The sequence below is a fragment of the Mytilus edulis genome, chromosome 6 (genome assembly GCF_963676685.1).
Source record: "Mytilus edulis chromosome 6, xbMytEdul2.2, whole genome shotgun sequence".
NCBI lineage: Eukaryota > Metazoa > Mollusca > Bivalvia > Mytilida > Mytilidae > Mytilus > Mytilus edulis.
The window spans coordinates 172,406-188,953 of NC_092349.1; the positions used below are offsets into that span (position 1 = coordinate 172,406).

Sequence of the window (16,548 nt, forward strand, 5' to 3'; positions counted from 1 at the left end):
TTATTGTACAATTGAATATAATTATATAATGATTGAAGCATATTCCAGTTATGAATTCCTTCCCCAAAATAATATGTTCTTTATTTTTTTCAGGCATCGGATGCAAGTTCAGATATATTTTCCATAAGTCATAATCGTAAGTACTAATGTATTTCTTATAGGGCTTACTATTTCTCTTGATTTAATATTATACCATTGCAGATAGTATAAAAGAACCTTAAAATTACTTAAAACCATTAACTTCTCTTGAACCAATGTATAAAATTGTTTTTATGAGTCGGGACAATTTATACGCGTACATACAAAGAAAAGTGCAACCAGAGTAGTCTAAATCTGACAAACATTAGATCCCTCAATATCTATACAAATAGTTGTAGGGCTTTTAAACATTTTTATATGAACACTGATCAACCCTATTTAACGGCAAATTGTTTGAATGACTTTGACAAAGACGTCATTTGTTAATCAAATGTAGAGCCTCAGTTCTTCAGTTCATTATTCATGTACTTTATGCTCTTTTCACACTTTCAAGGTAATGCACAACTTTAGCAGACTTAAAACACTCAAAAGAATCTGCTAACAGCTGGTTCATATCTCTTTTCACTGATGTTTGGTGTCAGGAAGGTTAATACCTAAATGTTCTTAATGGCTACCATTATAATTTATGGTGAAAAAGACATTCCATAAATATGAAATTTATGGCAATTTATCTGCTGAAATGGGTTGTAAGAGATGTCATTTTATTCCTTGCTTAAATCATGTGGAAGAATTGAAATTACAGAAAAAGGGAGTTATAATTTCACTTAATTTATTCCTTGAAAATTGCTCAGATAGCATATACAAGTATCAAAGTAAATTTCCTCAAGCAGTTGAATAAAAGTTTTAACTTTGATGTACATCATATAAATTCTCCACTTGAATTGATGTACCATATATAAATTTGCCACTTAAGCTGTGAATAGCCTCTGGCAGATGTTTTTTTTTTGTAGGTGTTAAGTCCCAATAAAGAAGGCTTTTAAATAAATTATTTATCTGATGTTTTTACTCTTAGCAGCAGAAAAATTAGACTGAATAAAAAAGCTCAGTTTTTATGACTCAGGAAAACACATGCATTATTAAGCTATCTAGCAGATGTGATTCAGTATTTGTGTAAAGCTTTTTGATGATGCATAAGTGTTCTGTTAAATGTTTTAACAAGTTTCTGTTGTGAGGGTCAAGTGGTTAGGTCTAGTTACAACAGTTTGGTACCCCTTAAAAGCATGTACCTAATAAAGAAAAAGAAAATTAGGAACATAGACAAGCATTTACTTAATCAAACAAAAAAAGAGAATTGCTACATAAAATATGAAGAGCACTTGTATATACAAATGCATGATTTTAAGCACCTTTTTGTGATGTAACTTTGGAAATAAATTATGACAACTGCAGAGCAGATGTGACTCTTTCATTGTTGCCAGGTTTTGGTGTAACTTTTGTACCAAGTTATTCTTACGCAGGAATCTAAGGTTTGTTATGTTGTTAGTAAATCAAGATACTAAATTAATATTGTTTCATCCAGATGTAATTTTATTTATCTTAAGTGGCATTATATCTAAACAAGGGGGAAATTTGAATTCAACCTACCTCCACACCATAGTTTGAATGTTGATAGACATAACTTGAACGTCATCTGCAGTTTGAATGCTGACAGACATACCTTGAATAAGAATTACATCTGCAAGAGCATGAAACAAAATGTTAAGGGGAAGGAAGATCCATATTTATACCCCCGCTTTAAAAAAGGGGGGGTATACTGTTTTACCTCTGTCTGTCAGTCCGTCCGTCCGTCAGTCCGTCCGTCCGTCTGTCCGTCCTCTGTCAGTCCGTCCGTCCATCAGTCCGTCCGTCTGTCCGTCCGTCCCATGAAACTTTCGTCACATTTTTCTCAGGAACTACACATCCACCCTTTCTGTAATTTGGTATCAACATTTATATATGTCAGCCATACTGTGTGATGCGTTTTCAGATTCATCACTTGACAACTTCCTGTTTACCGAACACTTGTCTGATTTTACACATGATAGCCAAGTTGAAAATTTTCGTCACATTTTTCTCAGGAACTACAATACAAGGATTTCTGAAATTTGGTTTCAGGATTTATAAAGTCAGCTATACCGTGTGATGCGTTTTCAGATTCATCAATCGACAACTTCCTGTTTACCGAACACTTGTATGATTTTACACATGATAGCCAAGTTGAAAATTTTCGTCACATTTTCTCAGGAACTACAATACAAGGATTTCTGAAATTTAGTTTCAGGATTTATATAAGTCAGCTATACAGTGTGATGCGTTTTCAGATTCATCACTCGACTACTTCCTGTTTACCAAACACTTGTATGATTTTACACATGATAACCAAGTTAAAAAATTTCGTCACATTTTTCTCAGGAACTACAATACAAGGATTTCTGAAATTTGGTTTCAGGATTTTTTTTTATAAGTCAGCTATACTGTGTGATGCGTTTTCAGATTCATCACTCGACAACTTCCTGTTTACCGAACACTTGCATATTTTTACACTATTAAAATTATCCACTTGCGGCGGGGGTATCATCAGTGAGCAGTAGCTCACAGTTTCACTTGTTAAAGAAAAAAATGAAGAGAAAAACAAGTCTTCCAGTTTTCAAAAGTTTTAAATCTGGCTGATTTATTTACCTAAAACTTTTTTTTCTTAGGTCCTTATATTTCAAGTTTTGTTTTTTTTTGTTTTTTCATTGTACATCTTTCAATAATTCAAATTTTAAAATCTTTTCATAGCAATAATAATTTTATTACAGGAGAATGTGTTTTACCTTTAACTAAATCAACATGCAGCAGCTCATTTTCTACCACTGTTACAACCTCTTCAACAAGTAATCTTACCATAACTTCAACCAATACTCTGGCTTCCACGACAACCACATCACCGACAACAACAACTTGTGCTTTGTCCACGTCCTCAGTCATTACCGAAAGTACGAAAACCACTTGTTCAATAACTTCTCCTGCAGTAACTGCTACAACTTCTGTGATAACCAATGGACCAAGCGTTACAGCTCCCTCCTTGAAAAGGAAAACTTTGTCCCCATTAAATAGAGTGTCACCAATAACAGCCAAAGCGGCTGTTGTGCCGAGGGCATCATCAGCATCATCAACACCATTACCATTATCGGCATCTAAACAGTCACCTTTCCCGAAGGATCAGCGGAAGGTTTCACCATCACCACGTGTCACGCCAAAGAGGGAGGATTTCAGGGAGAAGGAACACCATAGCAACTCATTTCCAAAACCTTGGCCAGGGTATGTATATTTTGTCATAAACTAAATGATACATGTTGGTAATCATTTTGGGTAGCTGTCTTGTTAATGTTTATGTTTGCAAATGTCTTATTCAAAAGGTGGATGTAACCTGCTGATTTGATAAGGATGAATATATTTATAAAATAGCTACGTATAGTTCTGAGATAATAGGATTGATTTCATGTTTCCAATGGTACTTAGCATTTCTACCTATTTGAATTAAACATGCATTGGAATAAAGGTTCTTCAACGGAAAAAGTGAAATAAAATTAGCATCCATGTCACACAACTTTTATTCTTGTAATCAATTGTCCTGATTTATTACGGCATCAAAACTCCCACTAGTATGACATTAATGTATAATTGTCGTATTTATAATTGAGATTTTATTTCGTTATTTATATCAAATTTAAAATTAGATTTGAAGACTTCAATTTCAAAGCTAACTTCCTGGCAGCGTTTGGTGTTTTAATATCCACTTGACCTCCAAACTATTAAGGATGTATGGGATATCCCATATTCAAGTATCTTAAATTACTAAGAAAAGTGTGATAATTGAAAGAGAACCCTCGCTCAGTTTACTGTTTATCACGAGTCTGATGTTTGTCTACGTCTCATGAAAAGAGAAACACAAACCTGAATTTTATGAGTTGAACTATCTTTAAGAAAACTGTTGTTTTGTGAAAAAACGAACTCTTTTCAGAATTTAATGCATTCTGGGTAATATTTTAAAAAGTAAACTGTCCTGAATATGCATGCAATATTTGCCAATGGACATAAAGCAAGCAATAATCTTTTTAAGATACCCACTTTTGGTGGATTTTATGGGTAAAGTTAAACCACAGATTTAAATGTTAAACAAAGTACCACTTTATTTAAAGACTAATGTATGCAGACTTTTGCTAAACCATGAAAACAAGTAGCCTCCAAAATACAATTTTTCTGCTCTCCAGGAAAATTAGTACCCACAAAAAAGAATAAATCCACAGTTATCAAAAGTTATTATTGTTGTAAACAGAAGGAAATCTTACATTAAAAAAAAATGTTGTGAGAACAATGAAATTGTATACAAATCTTTAGATTCTGCAAGGCGAACTGTTGATAGCTCTCTTGCTGTCACGAAAGCTCTTATAGTTACATTATAATATATATTATATCTACTTGAATAAAAATTGGTATTTCAAGCAATACTTTCACAGTAGATAAAACGTAATGCCTTAATATGTTTTATGATGATTGCTTGCTTTATGGCAAATACTTTTGCAGACGACATACTATGTTTCATGATGTTCCCCATCATATTTATTGCTCTCTTAAGAAAGATTTAATGCAGGCTGATGGAACAAAGCACATGGATACATGTATGTTACGTCATTATCTCTGGGTTCAAGTCCTGTCTAAGTCTGAGGTCTAAGTATTATAGATTTTCCACAAATTACATGTAATCAAGGCTCTTTAAGTCCAATTTTACTGTCACGTTTGATTAGTTGGTACAACAAACGGAATATCTCGTGGGCTATTAGTTTATGGTGAAAGAAAATGGCTAGTGTTGAAAATATAATTAAACACAATTGGCGAAATTAACTTCAGATTCGATTTCATTGCAAGATAAAGCTACAAGTGCTTGTTGCTTGTACGTCATTAATGGGAAATGTGAAATCTTTATAGAGGGATATAGGAGGTGAAATGTTTTCCGTGAAGTGCCCACTTACCGACAAACTCGTCATAATTTCAAGAGATCTCAAGTGTATCTTTATTCGTACCCTATAAAACGGCCCTTGAAACAAAGATTTCACTTGAGTTAGAAGTGATCTGAACTGTTCCGACAGATTTTATAATTAGGCGGTAACTGGTAATTTACACAAACTATGTGTTTCATTTAGTTGATAAGTTCCATCATTAGATAGTTAATGACTATCTAAAGATGTTAGCTAACTGTTTGATGTATCAAGTGGAAAAAGTTACGAAATAATTGTTACGAGAACATATGACACGCTGTTACACAATTGCACTACAAAGATAATAAATTGGGCTAAAAACAGAACACAATGCTAGCTTTTTTAAACATTTATGATGTTCTACTAGGAAAGTACTCCACTATAATTAGTGCTTATAATGTTAAAGACCGTTTAATGATAATATGTATACATACTCTGAAAATGCAGTCTATGGCAAAGTGCAAATAGTTCGTCCAATTATCTGAATATTGTTTTGTGAAAATGTCGAGCTATATTTTTGCTGCATACAAAGCTTTTTTTTTTTTTGTTAAACCAACAAGTCTTATAGGTTATTCTGTTGTTGCCAGAAGGGGAGAACTATTGAAAGACAAAACCAAACAGAAACACTTTACTCAACCTTATACTTCCCCCTGTTATACAAACAACATCATGACATGGCATCTGATATCCTACCCATCACATTGCCAGAACTTTTCAGTTTATTTTGTTAAGATAGAAATGTAACTTGCATTCTGTGTAAAAAGAGGTCTATCAAAATGTAGCAGTTATCAATTTTCTAAGAAAAATTTACAGATGTCTTTCCATGGGTTTACTGGTAATAGAATTGCATTTGAAGTGTTTCTTAATCTTGACAATTGTGTTTCTCTTTTTCAGAAGTAATACACCTGGACATTTATTTGGACCACAGGTTTCATTATCTCCTGGACCCTATAATCATTCCGGCTACTCCCAACAACCCAACCACAATCCAGGGTTGTCCCACAGTATGTTTGCATCCCCCCTGCCACCTGGCCCCTCATCAAACCTAGGAGCAGGGGCAGCACAATTGAGTTCACCCACAGATTCCATGAACGTAGCAGGTAAGTGTTTTGGATTAGAGACTATAAATCAGAAAACATTGCAGGGAAGTGTTTTGGATTAGAGGCTATAAATCAGAAAACATTGCAGGGAAGTGTTTTGGATTAGAGACTATAAATCTGAAAACATTGCAGGTAATTGCTGCAAATTAGAGACTATAAATCAGAAAACATTGCAGGTAAGTGTTTCGGATTAGAGGCTACAATAACCTCACCAAATCAGAAACATTGCAGAAAAGTGTTTCAGGTTAGAGGCTATAATTGCCTCTATAAATTAGAAGTTTACTTTATTAAAATTTGAACCAACCGTGCAAGGGATGTATAGCCAGTCAAGGTTGTTAAAAACTTCCATTTGTTGCAAAATATGATTGCAGATTCAAGTGCACAACTTGTTCACACATAGACATTGTACCTGAAATTAGAACAAGTAAATATTTTGTATCAGAGAAAAAAAAATTCAATTATCAGAATAGCGGGAGGTATATTTTAGTCAGTGACATTAGAAAAACACATACATTTGTTTAAACATTGTACATGTACCTGAAATTGGAACAAGAATTATTTTCAATCGCAGAAAAAAAATTACCACAATTATCTGAACAGCGGGAGGTATATAAAAAGTTTTCAAGACAGTTACATAAGAAAAACAACACATACATTTGTTTAGACATTGCACCTGAAATTGGAACAAGTATTATTTTCTATCACAGAAAAAAAATTACCCCAATTATCCAAACATCGGGAGGTATAACAAAAAAACTATTCAAGACAGTGATATAAGAAAAAACACATACATTTGTTTAAAGCATGTGGAATTCATCATAGTCAAAACAGACAGGTGTCTTAGTTTGTTAGATCAAAGGCAAAAAAACACAAAGTGAGAGTTGATATGTTTCCAGAAACTTTCAAACAAAGCAAAAACCTATCTCTCTCTGTAACAGACTCATTAGTTATAAAAAGCAGAAGTGAGTAATTAGCTCTGAAGTGTTGATTTGATGTGTGAGGAAATAATTATTAGATCTTTAGATTGTTTACGAATATTTATATTTTTCTACTTTTTCCGTCACAGTTTTACAGAGATCTTTAGATTGTTTGTATTTTTTTTAACATTTATATTTTTCTATTTTCCTTTACAGTTTTACAGTAAATTCATTCCCTACTTTTATTTTAATTCTTCAGCTTTTTGCGAATATTTATGTTTTCCTATTTTTTCCCCGTCACAGTTTTACAGTTAATTATTCTTGACTTTATTTCAGGTCAAGAGATTTTACTTGAAAAATTGAACATACCAATTTAGTTGTCTTTGGATTATTTAGCTTTTTGTGAATATTTATGTTTTCTTTTTTTTCTGTCACAGTTTTACAGTAAAGTTATTCACTACTTTATTTCAGGTCAAGAGATTTTACGTGAAGAATTGAACAGACGATTTTTGTTATCACAGGAGAGACCGACATCTTCATTGATAGGTCCTCCACCTTATATGAAAGCAGACATTCATCAGCATCAACACATGCACCAACACCAACATCAACACACACATCAACACATGTATCCCATAATTCCACCATTTACTACCGGGGCGATGATCCCAAATCCAGCTCCATTACCGGTATGTATCTCTTCATTTAATGTTTTGCACTGACAGTGGATGGTTTACTGTTTAATGTTTTGCACTGACAGTGGATGGTTTACTGTTTAATGTTTTGCACTGACAGTGGATGGTTTACTGTTTAATGTTTTGCACTGACAGTGGATGGTTTACTGTTTAATGTTTAGCACTGACAGTGGATGGTTTACTGTTTAATGTTTTGCACTGACAGTGGATGGTTTACTGTTTAATGTTTAGCACTGACAGTGGATGGTTTACTGTTTAATGTTTTGCACTGACAGTGGATGGTTTACTGTTTAATGTTTAGCACTGACAGTGGATGGTTTACTGTTTAATGTTTTGCACTGACAGTGGATGGTTTACTGTTTAATGTTTTGCACTGACAGTGGATGGTTTACTGTTTAATGTTTAGCACTGACAGTGGATGGTTTACTGTTTAATGTTTTGCACTGACAGTGGATGGTTTACTGTTTAATGTTTTGCACTGACAGTGGATGGTTTACTGTTTAATGTTTAGCACTGACAGTGGATGGTTTACTGTTTAATGTTTTGCACTGACAGTGGATGGTTTACTGTTTAATGTTTTGCACTGACAGTGGATGGTTTACTGTTTAATGTTTAGCACTGACAGTGGATGGTTTACTGTTTAATGTTTTGCACTGACAGTGGATGGTTTACTGTTTAATGTTTTGCACTGACAGTGGATGGTTTACTGTTTAATGTTTTGCACTGACAGTGGATGGTTTACTGTTTAATGTTTAGCACTGACAGTGGATGGTTTACTGTTTAATGTTTTGCACTGACAGTGGATGGTTTACTGTTTAATGTTTTGCACTGACAGTGGATGGTTTACTGTTTAATGTTTAGCACTGACAGTGGATGGTTTACTGTTTAATGTTTAGCACTGACAGTGGATGGTTTACTGTTTAATGTTTTGCACTGACAGTGGATGGTTTACTGTTTAATGTTTTGCACTGACAGTGGATGGTTTACTGTTTAATGTTTAGCACTGACAGTGGATGGTTTACTGTTTAATGTTTTGCCCTGACAGTGAATGGTTTATTGCAATCACCTGGTTTGTCCGTCTGTTTGTCGGTCTCTAAAACTCCTTGGTTTTTTTTATTAATTTTTGTATGTCAATACATGTTATATAAAAAAGATACTGAAGTCAATAATTAAAAACGTCTGTAGAATAACGAAAATAGTGGTAAACTATTTAAATCACATCACTTTAAATTGAAAAGAAATTGCCAACTGCTTCATTTACTATGAACAATATTACAGACAATTCAATACACCAACTTTACACATAATGAGTTAGAATGATGCATTTGACAGAATTAACTGTTTTCTTGTGTGTTTAGAAAAACTAAAACAAAATCTGACTTTGATAGCAGTAAGTCCCATGACAATATATATTTAGAAAACTCTGGAATGTAAAATATTTTCAATTTATACAGCAATGATCATGACTAAAAGGTTAAACATAATTAGTATTCTGGCTGAGAGAAATGATAATGCCAGCCAATTTACAGTAATAATAAAGAAACACATAACCTTTGGTATATCATCAGGCTTCTTTAATAACACCAATCTAAAATGTCAGATGGGGGAAAAAAAACAACAAAAGCTGGAAATGCAATAAACAGTCTACAATTACAGATATGAGTCAAACTTATTATCGTCTGAAAGGCATGTTTGTTGATAGCACGTTTTTTTGCCGAGGGAAATATCTTTTCCATCTGACAAATATTACATGTGATATTCACCATTCAGTAGCTATCTGTTTTATTGGCTCAATTGGTTCATGATATACCAGCGGAGCTACTTGTAAAAATAACTCCCTAATCAAACTGTCAACAGAGTTTATTGCCGTCTATATCAAGTTCTATACAAGCCTACTTATCAGTTTCCTGTCTGATAACACGGCTCGTAAATTTCATAGGGGTTGAAACTGATTACCGAGGCTATCAGTGGATGGTTACGATTGGTTGATTAGGCTGACAAACAGGGTGTAAAAAAATTGAAGAAGTGAAACATTGCCAGGATATCATGATTACAGATAATTGTCCTATAAATTCAAATTACAGGAATAATGACTTCCAATGATAATTTTTATTGACAAGATACAAGCCATTACAGAATTTAGTAGCAATTGGCATGGACTATTATGATAAAATATCCCTTTTCAGAGTCTGACAGTGATAGAGAAAAAAAATTAAGAGATACTCATCGATTTTGCTTTGTACAAAGGTGTGAAGCAAATTAAATTATTTATTCGTTTATGATCCGTGAAAAATTGACTTTTTGTTATTTTTGCTGAAGTTATCTCTGCATTGCTGGTTGCATTTCATGGTGAATTGGAAATTTGATTTTTGATTTTTTTGTCTGTTTAATCTGTTGCAAATTAGAAAAAAATAAAAATAAATGATTTGATTTTTTCCCTCCCTTTCATCCGTTTTATCTGTACTTAAATGTAATATAGCGATACAAGAGAAATATTTTACGAGAAGATATTGATTTCTATGTATTTTATTTCTCTCAGGACAAATATGATACAGTAATATGGCACAAAACCCTATCAAATGTAATTTGATATGAAATATATGAAGAATTTCTTTTGACTTAATATAAAAGATTTTTCTGCTATTTAATATGTCGAAAAGAGGTCCGTTTTAAAGGAAATTTATGATAGTGGATTATTTTCAAAATTAAAATAGTTTGGTCTTATTGATTGTGCTTAAACTGTAATTGTAATCCCTTTCTTGTGACATCTTTAATTTAGGAAGCAGTTCATTTGTGAAATATTTTACACATGTAATTGATACATTAAAAACTGAAAATGTATTTTGATAAAAATCTTAATCCAGTTTTATGTATCTCCATTGACCTTGGATTCTAAATGTTTAACTCTTTTATTTTAAATACAAAAGAAACAAAAAATTAACATAAATTTAACAACAATGAAATATCAGTCTGATCATAAACCTTAAAGGAATTCTCTAAATGAAATTGAAATTTTATTTCAGAGAAATGGAAATGTCACTATTAATTTCATGAAAGATATTCACAGCTTGATAATTTAGAACTAAAATTGTGATAATTAAATTACTTTATATATATTTTTTTCTTCTTTTTCTTGCAGGTCAATAAGTTTGGAGATAATCCTTTATATCGCAATGTAAGTACATGCACTGGTTTTGTAGTAAATTTAACAATTGATGAAATGTCAGAAATAGCATTAAAAATGTTATTGAAAACTTTCTGTTGGTAAAAGTCACGAAAGACTGTGTGTGTTTAATTAGTCGAGATAGAAATATGGAATAGTTTAATTAGTATATATGAATTGAAATTTGTACTAATAGAAATTTGTTTGATCCTGTATAAGTTACAAAATATGTAACTGACTGTAGAATGAGGGAAAGCTACTACTTGGAAATATGCTGTTATAATGAACTCTTTAACAAAAATATCAGGTTCAAATTTTAAACCTTGAGGAAGTCAAGGGCTACACTGGAATATAGAATATTTAAAGTCTTATTTGTGACATTTATGATGGAAGCTCCGAGTGTTGACAGTCTATTGATCACTGTAGTATGAAGTTTTGATAGACCAAACATCTACAGAGGCCCCTCAGTACTAATTGATTGTATTCGGTTAACATTCTACTATGACTAAACACTATTTAACAAATCTTCTATATAATGTACATAAATTCAAAAACTAAATGTGACGAAAAAAAATGACTATTGCTTTGATGTGGACCCCATGTGGTAACAGTGTTATAATAAAATATTACTATTGTTTATTTACAATTATTTATACAGTTGTCTTAAGCTGACATGTTCTTTCTATTAATTGTAGTTTGGTATGCCACCAGGTTATTCAGGATTATCTCCCCTGATGCCACCTTCTGGTGGCTTGTCGTCCACACTGACTGGAGCATTCCAGCCCAAGGTAAGACAAATACTTACAAAATATCTAGAGTTGTTTAAAGGCATACATACATAGTCAATATTATAAAAAATGAACATGTACAGAGAGTAAAAATAGTAGCAAAAAAAAAAGTGCAATCATTTTATGTTTTCTTTTTAACTATTTTCAAGTCATTTCTGTAAAAAAAGTTTTATTTCTTGAATATGTATTGTTATCAAACAAGTGCTGTTGCTAAAAAGATTTTTTTTTAATCTTTGATATTTTACATTCTATATTTCTTATAACTGGTCCCGTTATGTTGGTTGTACTTACTTGTTTAATAAATGTCTGACGGGAAATAATTCACTTATAAAATTATTGTGTAGGGTATTGTGGTCAAATAATCTATTTCACAACATTGTACAGTTGCATAATTGGGAAGTTGGAAGTTTGGTTCATTGCACTTTTCATCATGTAAACATTTCACCAAAGAGTCAAAATAGAGCATACAAGGTTTAATGCACACCTGTTCACTTCTAGAAGATGCTTGAGGCAGCTTCGGCTTTTAAGGTTTTTTGGGGGGGAAAGTTTTGGGAAATATATCAGAAAATATTTGTTTATCAAAAAACAAAATGTAACAAAATGTTATTTTGGTTGATTTAAGTTTTAAATCAATTCTAAACTTGTGCGCTTAGTCTTTTCTTTTGTGAAATTTTATATCTTATAAAAATTATGATTTTAAATTTTTGGGGGGAAGGGGGATTCATGAAAACAAAAACAAAAACGCCTCCCTCCTTCGCTTTTCCCTCAACCAGATGTTCAATATATACAGGTACTTTATGACTTGTTTATACTTTTATAGCCACTTGAACTTTATAGTTAATTGACATTTTATTCAAAGGAATTTAATGTTCTTCACATGTCTTTTCAAATTAATAATTCATCAACCACATAAACATGTTAATATTTATTGGCTACAAGATCAGCATAAACAAGTTTGAGAATGATAGTCTAACTGAAGTAACTGTTAAACACATTTTTTCATGAGTATTTAATGTTCATTTAAAGTGCAAATTCTGCATAAATATGTCTTGGAATTTGATTTATATACAAGTCATGTGATTAAAATTGATATAACATACAGAGAGTAAACCATGTAAAATTTGTTTTCTTATTTATATACAAAAACAAATTCTCATGAAAATTTTGGTTCATGTACCATAATCTGCTATGTATAGTGCGCATTGTTGTATATAACAGCTTAACTTTTGTTTTATTTGAAGTTGAATTTGTATGTTTTGTTTTGTATACCATCATGTGTTAATAGAGGGTATCCAATTTGTTTGCTTAATTTGTATATAATCATGTGTTTACAGAGGGTATCGACAGGGCTGCACCCTTCACAGATGCTGCACTCCCTACGAGATAGAGATAAGATCCCATCAGCTGCAACTTTGCCTGCACAAAAAGTTAGTGTTTTATGCCTTATTAACTTTTCACCTTCTTGCACAAGCCTAGTACTATGTAACTGTGTGTTTAAAAATGTCATTGAAAGATTGTTACTGGATATAGATTTGTACTAGAGTTTTTACAGTCTGATAGAGTTAATTATTTGTTTGTCCTGAAAATGCATAAAATATATGCCACTGGACATTAAATCATCTATTCTATTGTCTGTAATTAATTGTAACTTGAAGTTAACTTTAAAAAAAAAAAATCATTTTTAATAGAATAGTATGCAGACTTCGTAAATTCTAACTAGCAAAGAAATTTTCAATGATATTTTTAAACATATCAGGCGAGAGGTATACATAGATGTGTGATATATAAACATACAATCATGCATTCACTTACAGATGGTATTTTACATCAGTGCTTGTTACTGTTTTGAATATTTTGAGTTAACAAAAATGTCAAAATAATTTCAATATCTGCTGTTCTTTTAAATGTAGAATTTTGGAGGATGTTGCAGTAGTTGTTGACAAATGGATGCATTTTGAAGCCTTTTTCAGGCATTGAAAACTTACTTGCTAGTTAAGCAACTTTGTGTTGTATAATGATTATGTCAAAATATTTAAATTAGTTAAAAAAGAGGGACGAAATATACCAAAGGGACAGTCAAACTCATAAATCTAAAACAAACTGACAACGCCATGGCTAAAAATGAATAAATTAGTTAAACTACTCTTTTTCTCAACTCATTTGAAAAGTGAAATTGAGATATTGATATTTAGGTTAATGTAAATAAAAAGAAGTTTATGTCATCAAAAATGACCATTTTTGTTTGCTATGAAATTGACATGTGATATGTTTGGTCAGAGGTTAGAAGCACTGAATGTAGTACATATTAATGTTGTTAAAAAAATGACTGATATAAACTGTGAGCATGTAACATCAGTGTAAAGTCTATAAAAAAAAGTTCTGTACAAATTAGTTTATGAAGTGTGAAATGTCAGTTTTTATTAAGGATTGGAAATTATTATAAGTTTATTTAGTATATATTTTATTTTAAGGTTACATTTTTAAATGGAATTTTATCATTTTCACAATATTCAGGTAAAAATATATCCAGCAGAAATTTCAAATGAATTATTTATTTAATTTAATTGCATGACTTCTACCATGTTCTAAAAGCAAAACTTTGGAAATTAAAACATGTTTTTATCTGAAAATTTAAAATCTTTAAGCAAGTTATTAACTAAATCATACTTATATATGCTAGCTAGCTTCATTTAAATACACTTCCCTTCAAATATACCATATGCTATAATTCATATGAAAGTATGGAAAACCAGAATTAGAGATTTTGTAATATTATGAGATTAACATAGGCAATCCATGTTTCTTTGGAAATTTGATATTTCTTTGTGCTTCAATTTCATGGGTTTATTGAACTGAAATTTCCTTTTTGAAATTCAGTAATGTTAGATTTCAAAAGAAATCATTTCATTAAGGTTGGAAAATGGTGTAGGAATCCAAATTAAATAAGGTTCTTTGAAATGGTTTTGAGGATCTATTTCCAAATGTTGACTTCATATGAAGTTGAAAATCTTATTGATGTGACAGAAACCCAACATACAACCATACAAACAACCAAAAAGACAAATGAAGGGCAACATTAGTGGGATGTTATATCAGTATTGCATGCTCAAAATTGTTTAAAGGTTTTGTGAATAAACTAAAACCAACCACCATCAACACCATGTTAATGATAATTTTATAGCCTAAATATATTAACTGCTAAATGGATTTCTAGAATTTATATAATATCCAATTAATACCGTTAATTGGGTAGACAGTGTTTTATTTGCATTCTAATTGTAATAATTGAAAAGTTAGAATGTTGAGAATCTATTATTTTTGCCCACACAAAGTACATTCAATAGTTATGACATCTTGACTCAATTTGAATGCACACAAATAACCAATATAAAAACATGTTGCTTAGTCATATCAAAATACTGATTTAACACATGTTTGTAAACTGTCATTGTGGCTTATGATAAATAACACTTCATTCAACATTGTAATGCAGTTCTTAAGGTACTGTTCAAAATAGTTTCATTTTAAAAAATTGCTTTTTGTGAAAAAATATTACATTGTATTATATTTCATAGAAAAAAAGTGTAATTATCACTGAACTAGTATACATATTTGGTTAGGCACCAGCTGAAGCATGCCTCCGGGTGCTTGAGTTTCTCGCTGCATTGATGACACATTGGTGGCCTTAGACTGTTGTCTGCTCTTTTGTCGGGTTGTTGTCTCTTTGACACATTCCTCATTTCCATTCTCAATTTTAAGTCTTGACAATTTTGGGCTTCTTAGTAAATTGAAATGTCTTTCTTGTGATTCTGTAGATTTGATATACATCTTATTTTTACAGAAGCCAGGCAAATGGAATGCAGTCCATGTAAGGATAGCTTGGGAGATTTATCAGCACCAACAGAAACATATAGAGTTACAGAAAGGGCAGGAAGGGAAATCAATGGAGCCGTTACGACCTCCAAGTCATCTCTTTCCTGGAGCTTCATTGCATAGACCCACTGATCTCTCTGCCTCCACGGGACTATTGTCTCAAGGTTTGTGTTTTTCTGGTAAGAAATTAGTTAGCATCATTTATTTATTCTCACTGGTAGTGTGGATTCATTATTAATCATGGGGCACTAGCTTATGTTGGTAAAGGTGAAAACTTAATTTAAATATTTAAAAGAATACAAATTTCCATTTGGCTTAATTGTATACTAAATAAAGTTGCCAAATCACAAAATCAAGTATTCAAGAATTTCCTCAGTCTACAAAAATTAAAATTGGTACCCATAAAGATAAATGAATGAATCCACAGTATGTTTGGTGGGAAGATATGATTTCCTTTAATTAATTACCATTATTAGCCAGTATGTTTGGTGGGAAGATATGATTTCCTTTAATTAATTACCACTATTAGCCAGTATTTTGAACTTGTCTCATATTGGAAGACTGGATATGATTTCCTTGCAGTCAAAAATTGCTAAAGAATATATAGATCAAAATGGTTTGCCAAAATACCACAAAGTACATCAAACTCAACACCTGAACCTAACTTGGTACAGGCACTAAATCAAAGTTTGACCAGTTTTACATGCACAGAAATATAAAACAAAGAAGTCAGCATTTGATATAATAGAAGAAAGCACTTTGATTTTTGCATTCAAAGCTCTTATAGCTAAAATAAATGGTATATTCCGTAAAATAGATATCTCACTTTCCATGCATGCCATACTGTTGAAAAAACAATGCATGAAATGTACATTTGTATTTAAACTTATGCAGTAATTATGATTTATCTATGCATTGTATTGATGTTGTGTCTATATCAGAACACATCTAAAATTAAAGTAGCAAAAGTAAT

General features: G+C 31.7%; 1 protein-coding gene across 10 annotated transcripts in view; it reads left to right on the forward strand.

Annotated features, from left to right (window-relative positions):
• The window catches only part of LOC139526877 (autism susceptibility gene 2 protein-like), a 133,368-nt gene that overhangs the window by 109,243 nt on the left and 7,577 nt on the right, over nt 1–16,548 (forward strand). For 6 of the 10 annotated variants that reach the window (XM_071322011.1, XM_071322010.1, XM_071322014.1 and 3 more), the window contains 8 exons: nt 94–136; nt 2,820–3,321; nt 5,934–6,139; nt 7,528–7,745; nt 10,891–10,926; nt 11,610–11,702; nt 13,037–13,129; nt 15,544–15,754. In XM_071322011.1, the coding sequence (XP_071178112.1) occupies nt 94–136; nt 2,820–3,321; nt 5,934–6,139; nt 7,528–7,745; nt 10,891–10,926; nt 11,610–11,702; nt 13,037–13,129; nt 15,544–15,754 (1,402 nt within the window). The remainder of the gene's footprint in view (nt 1–93; nt 137–2,819; nt 3,322–5,933; nt 6,140–7,527; nt 7,746–10,890; nt 10,927–11,609; nt 11,703–13,036; nt 13,130–15,543; nt 15,755–16,548) is intronic. The other 4 variants (XM_071322012.1, XM_071322013.1, XM_071322018.1 and 1 more) reach the window with 1 other exon arrangement.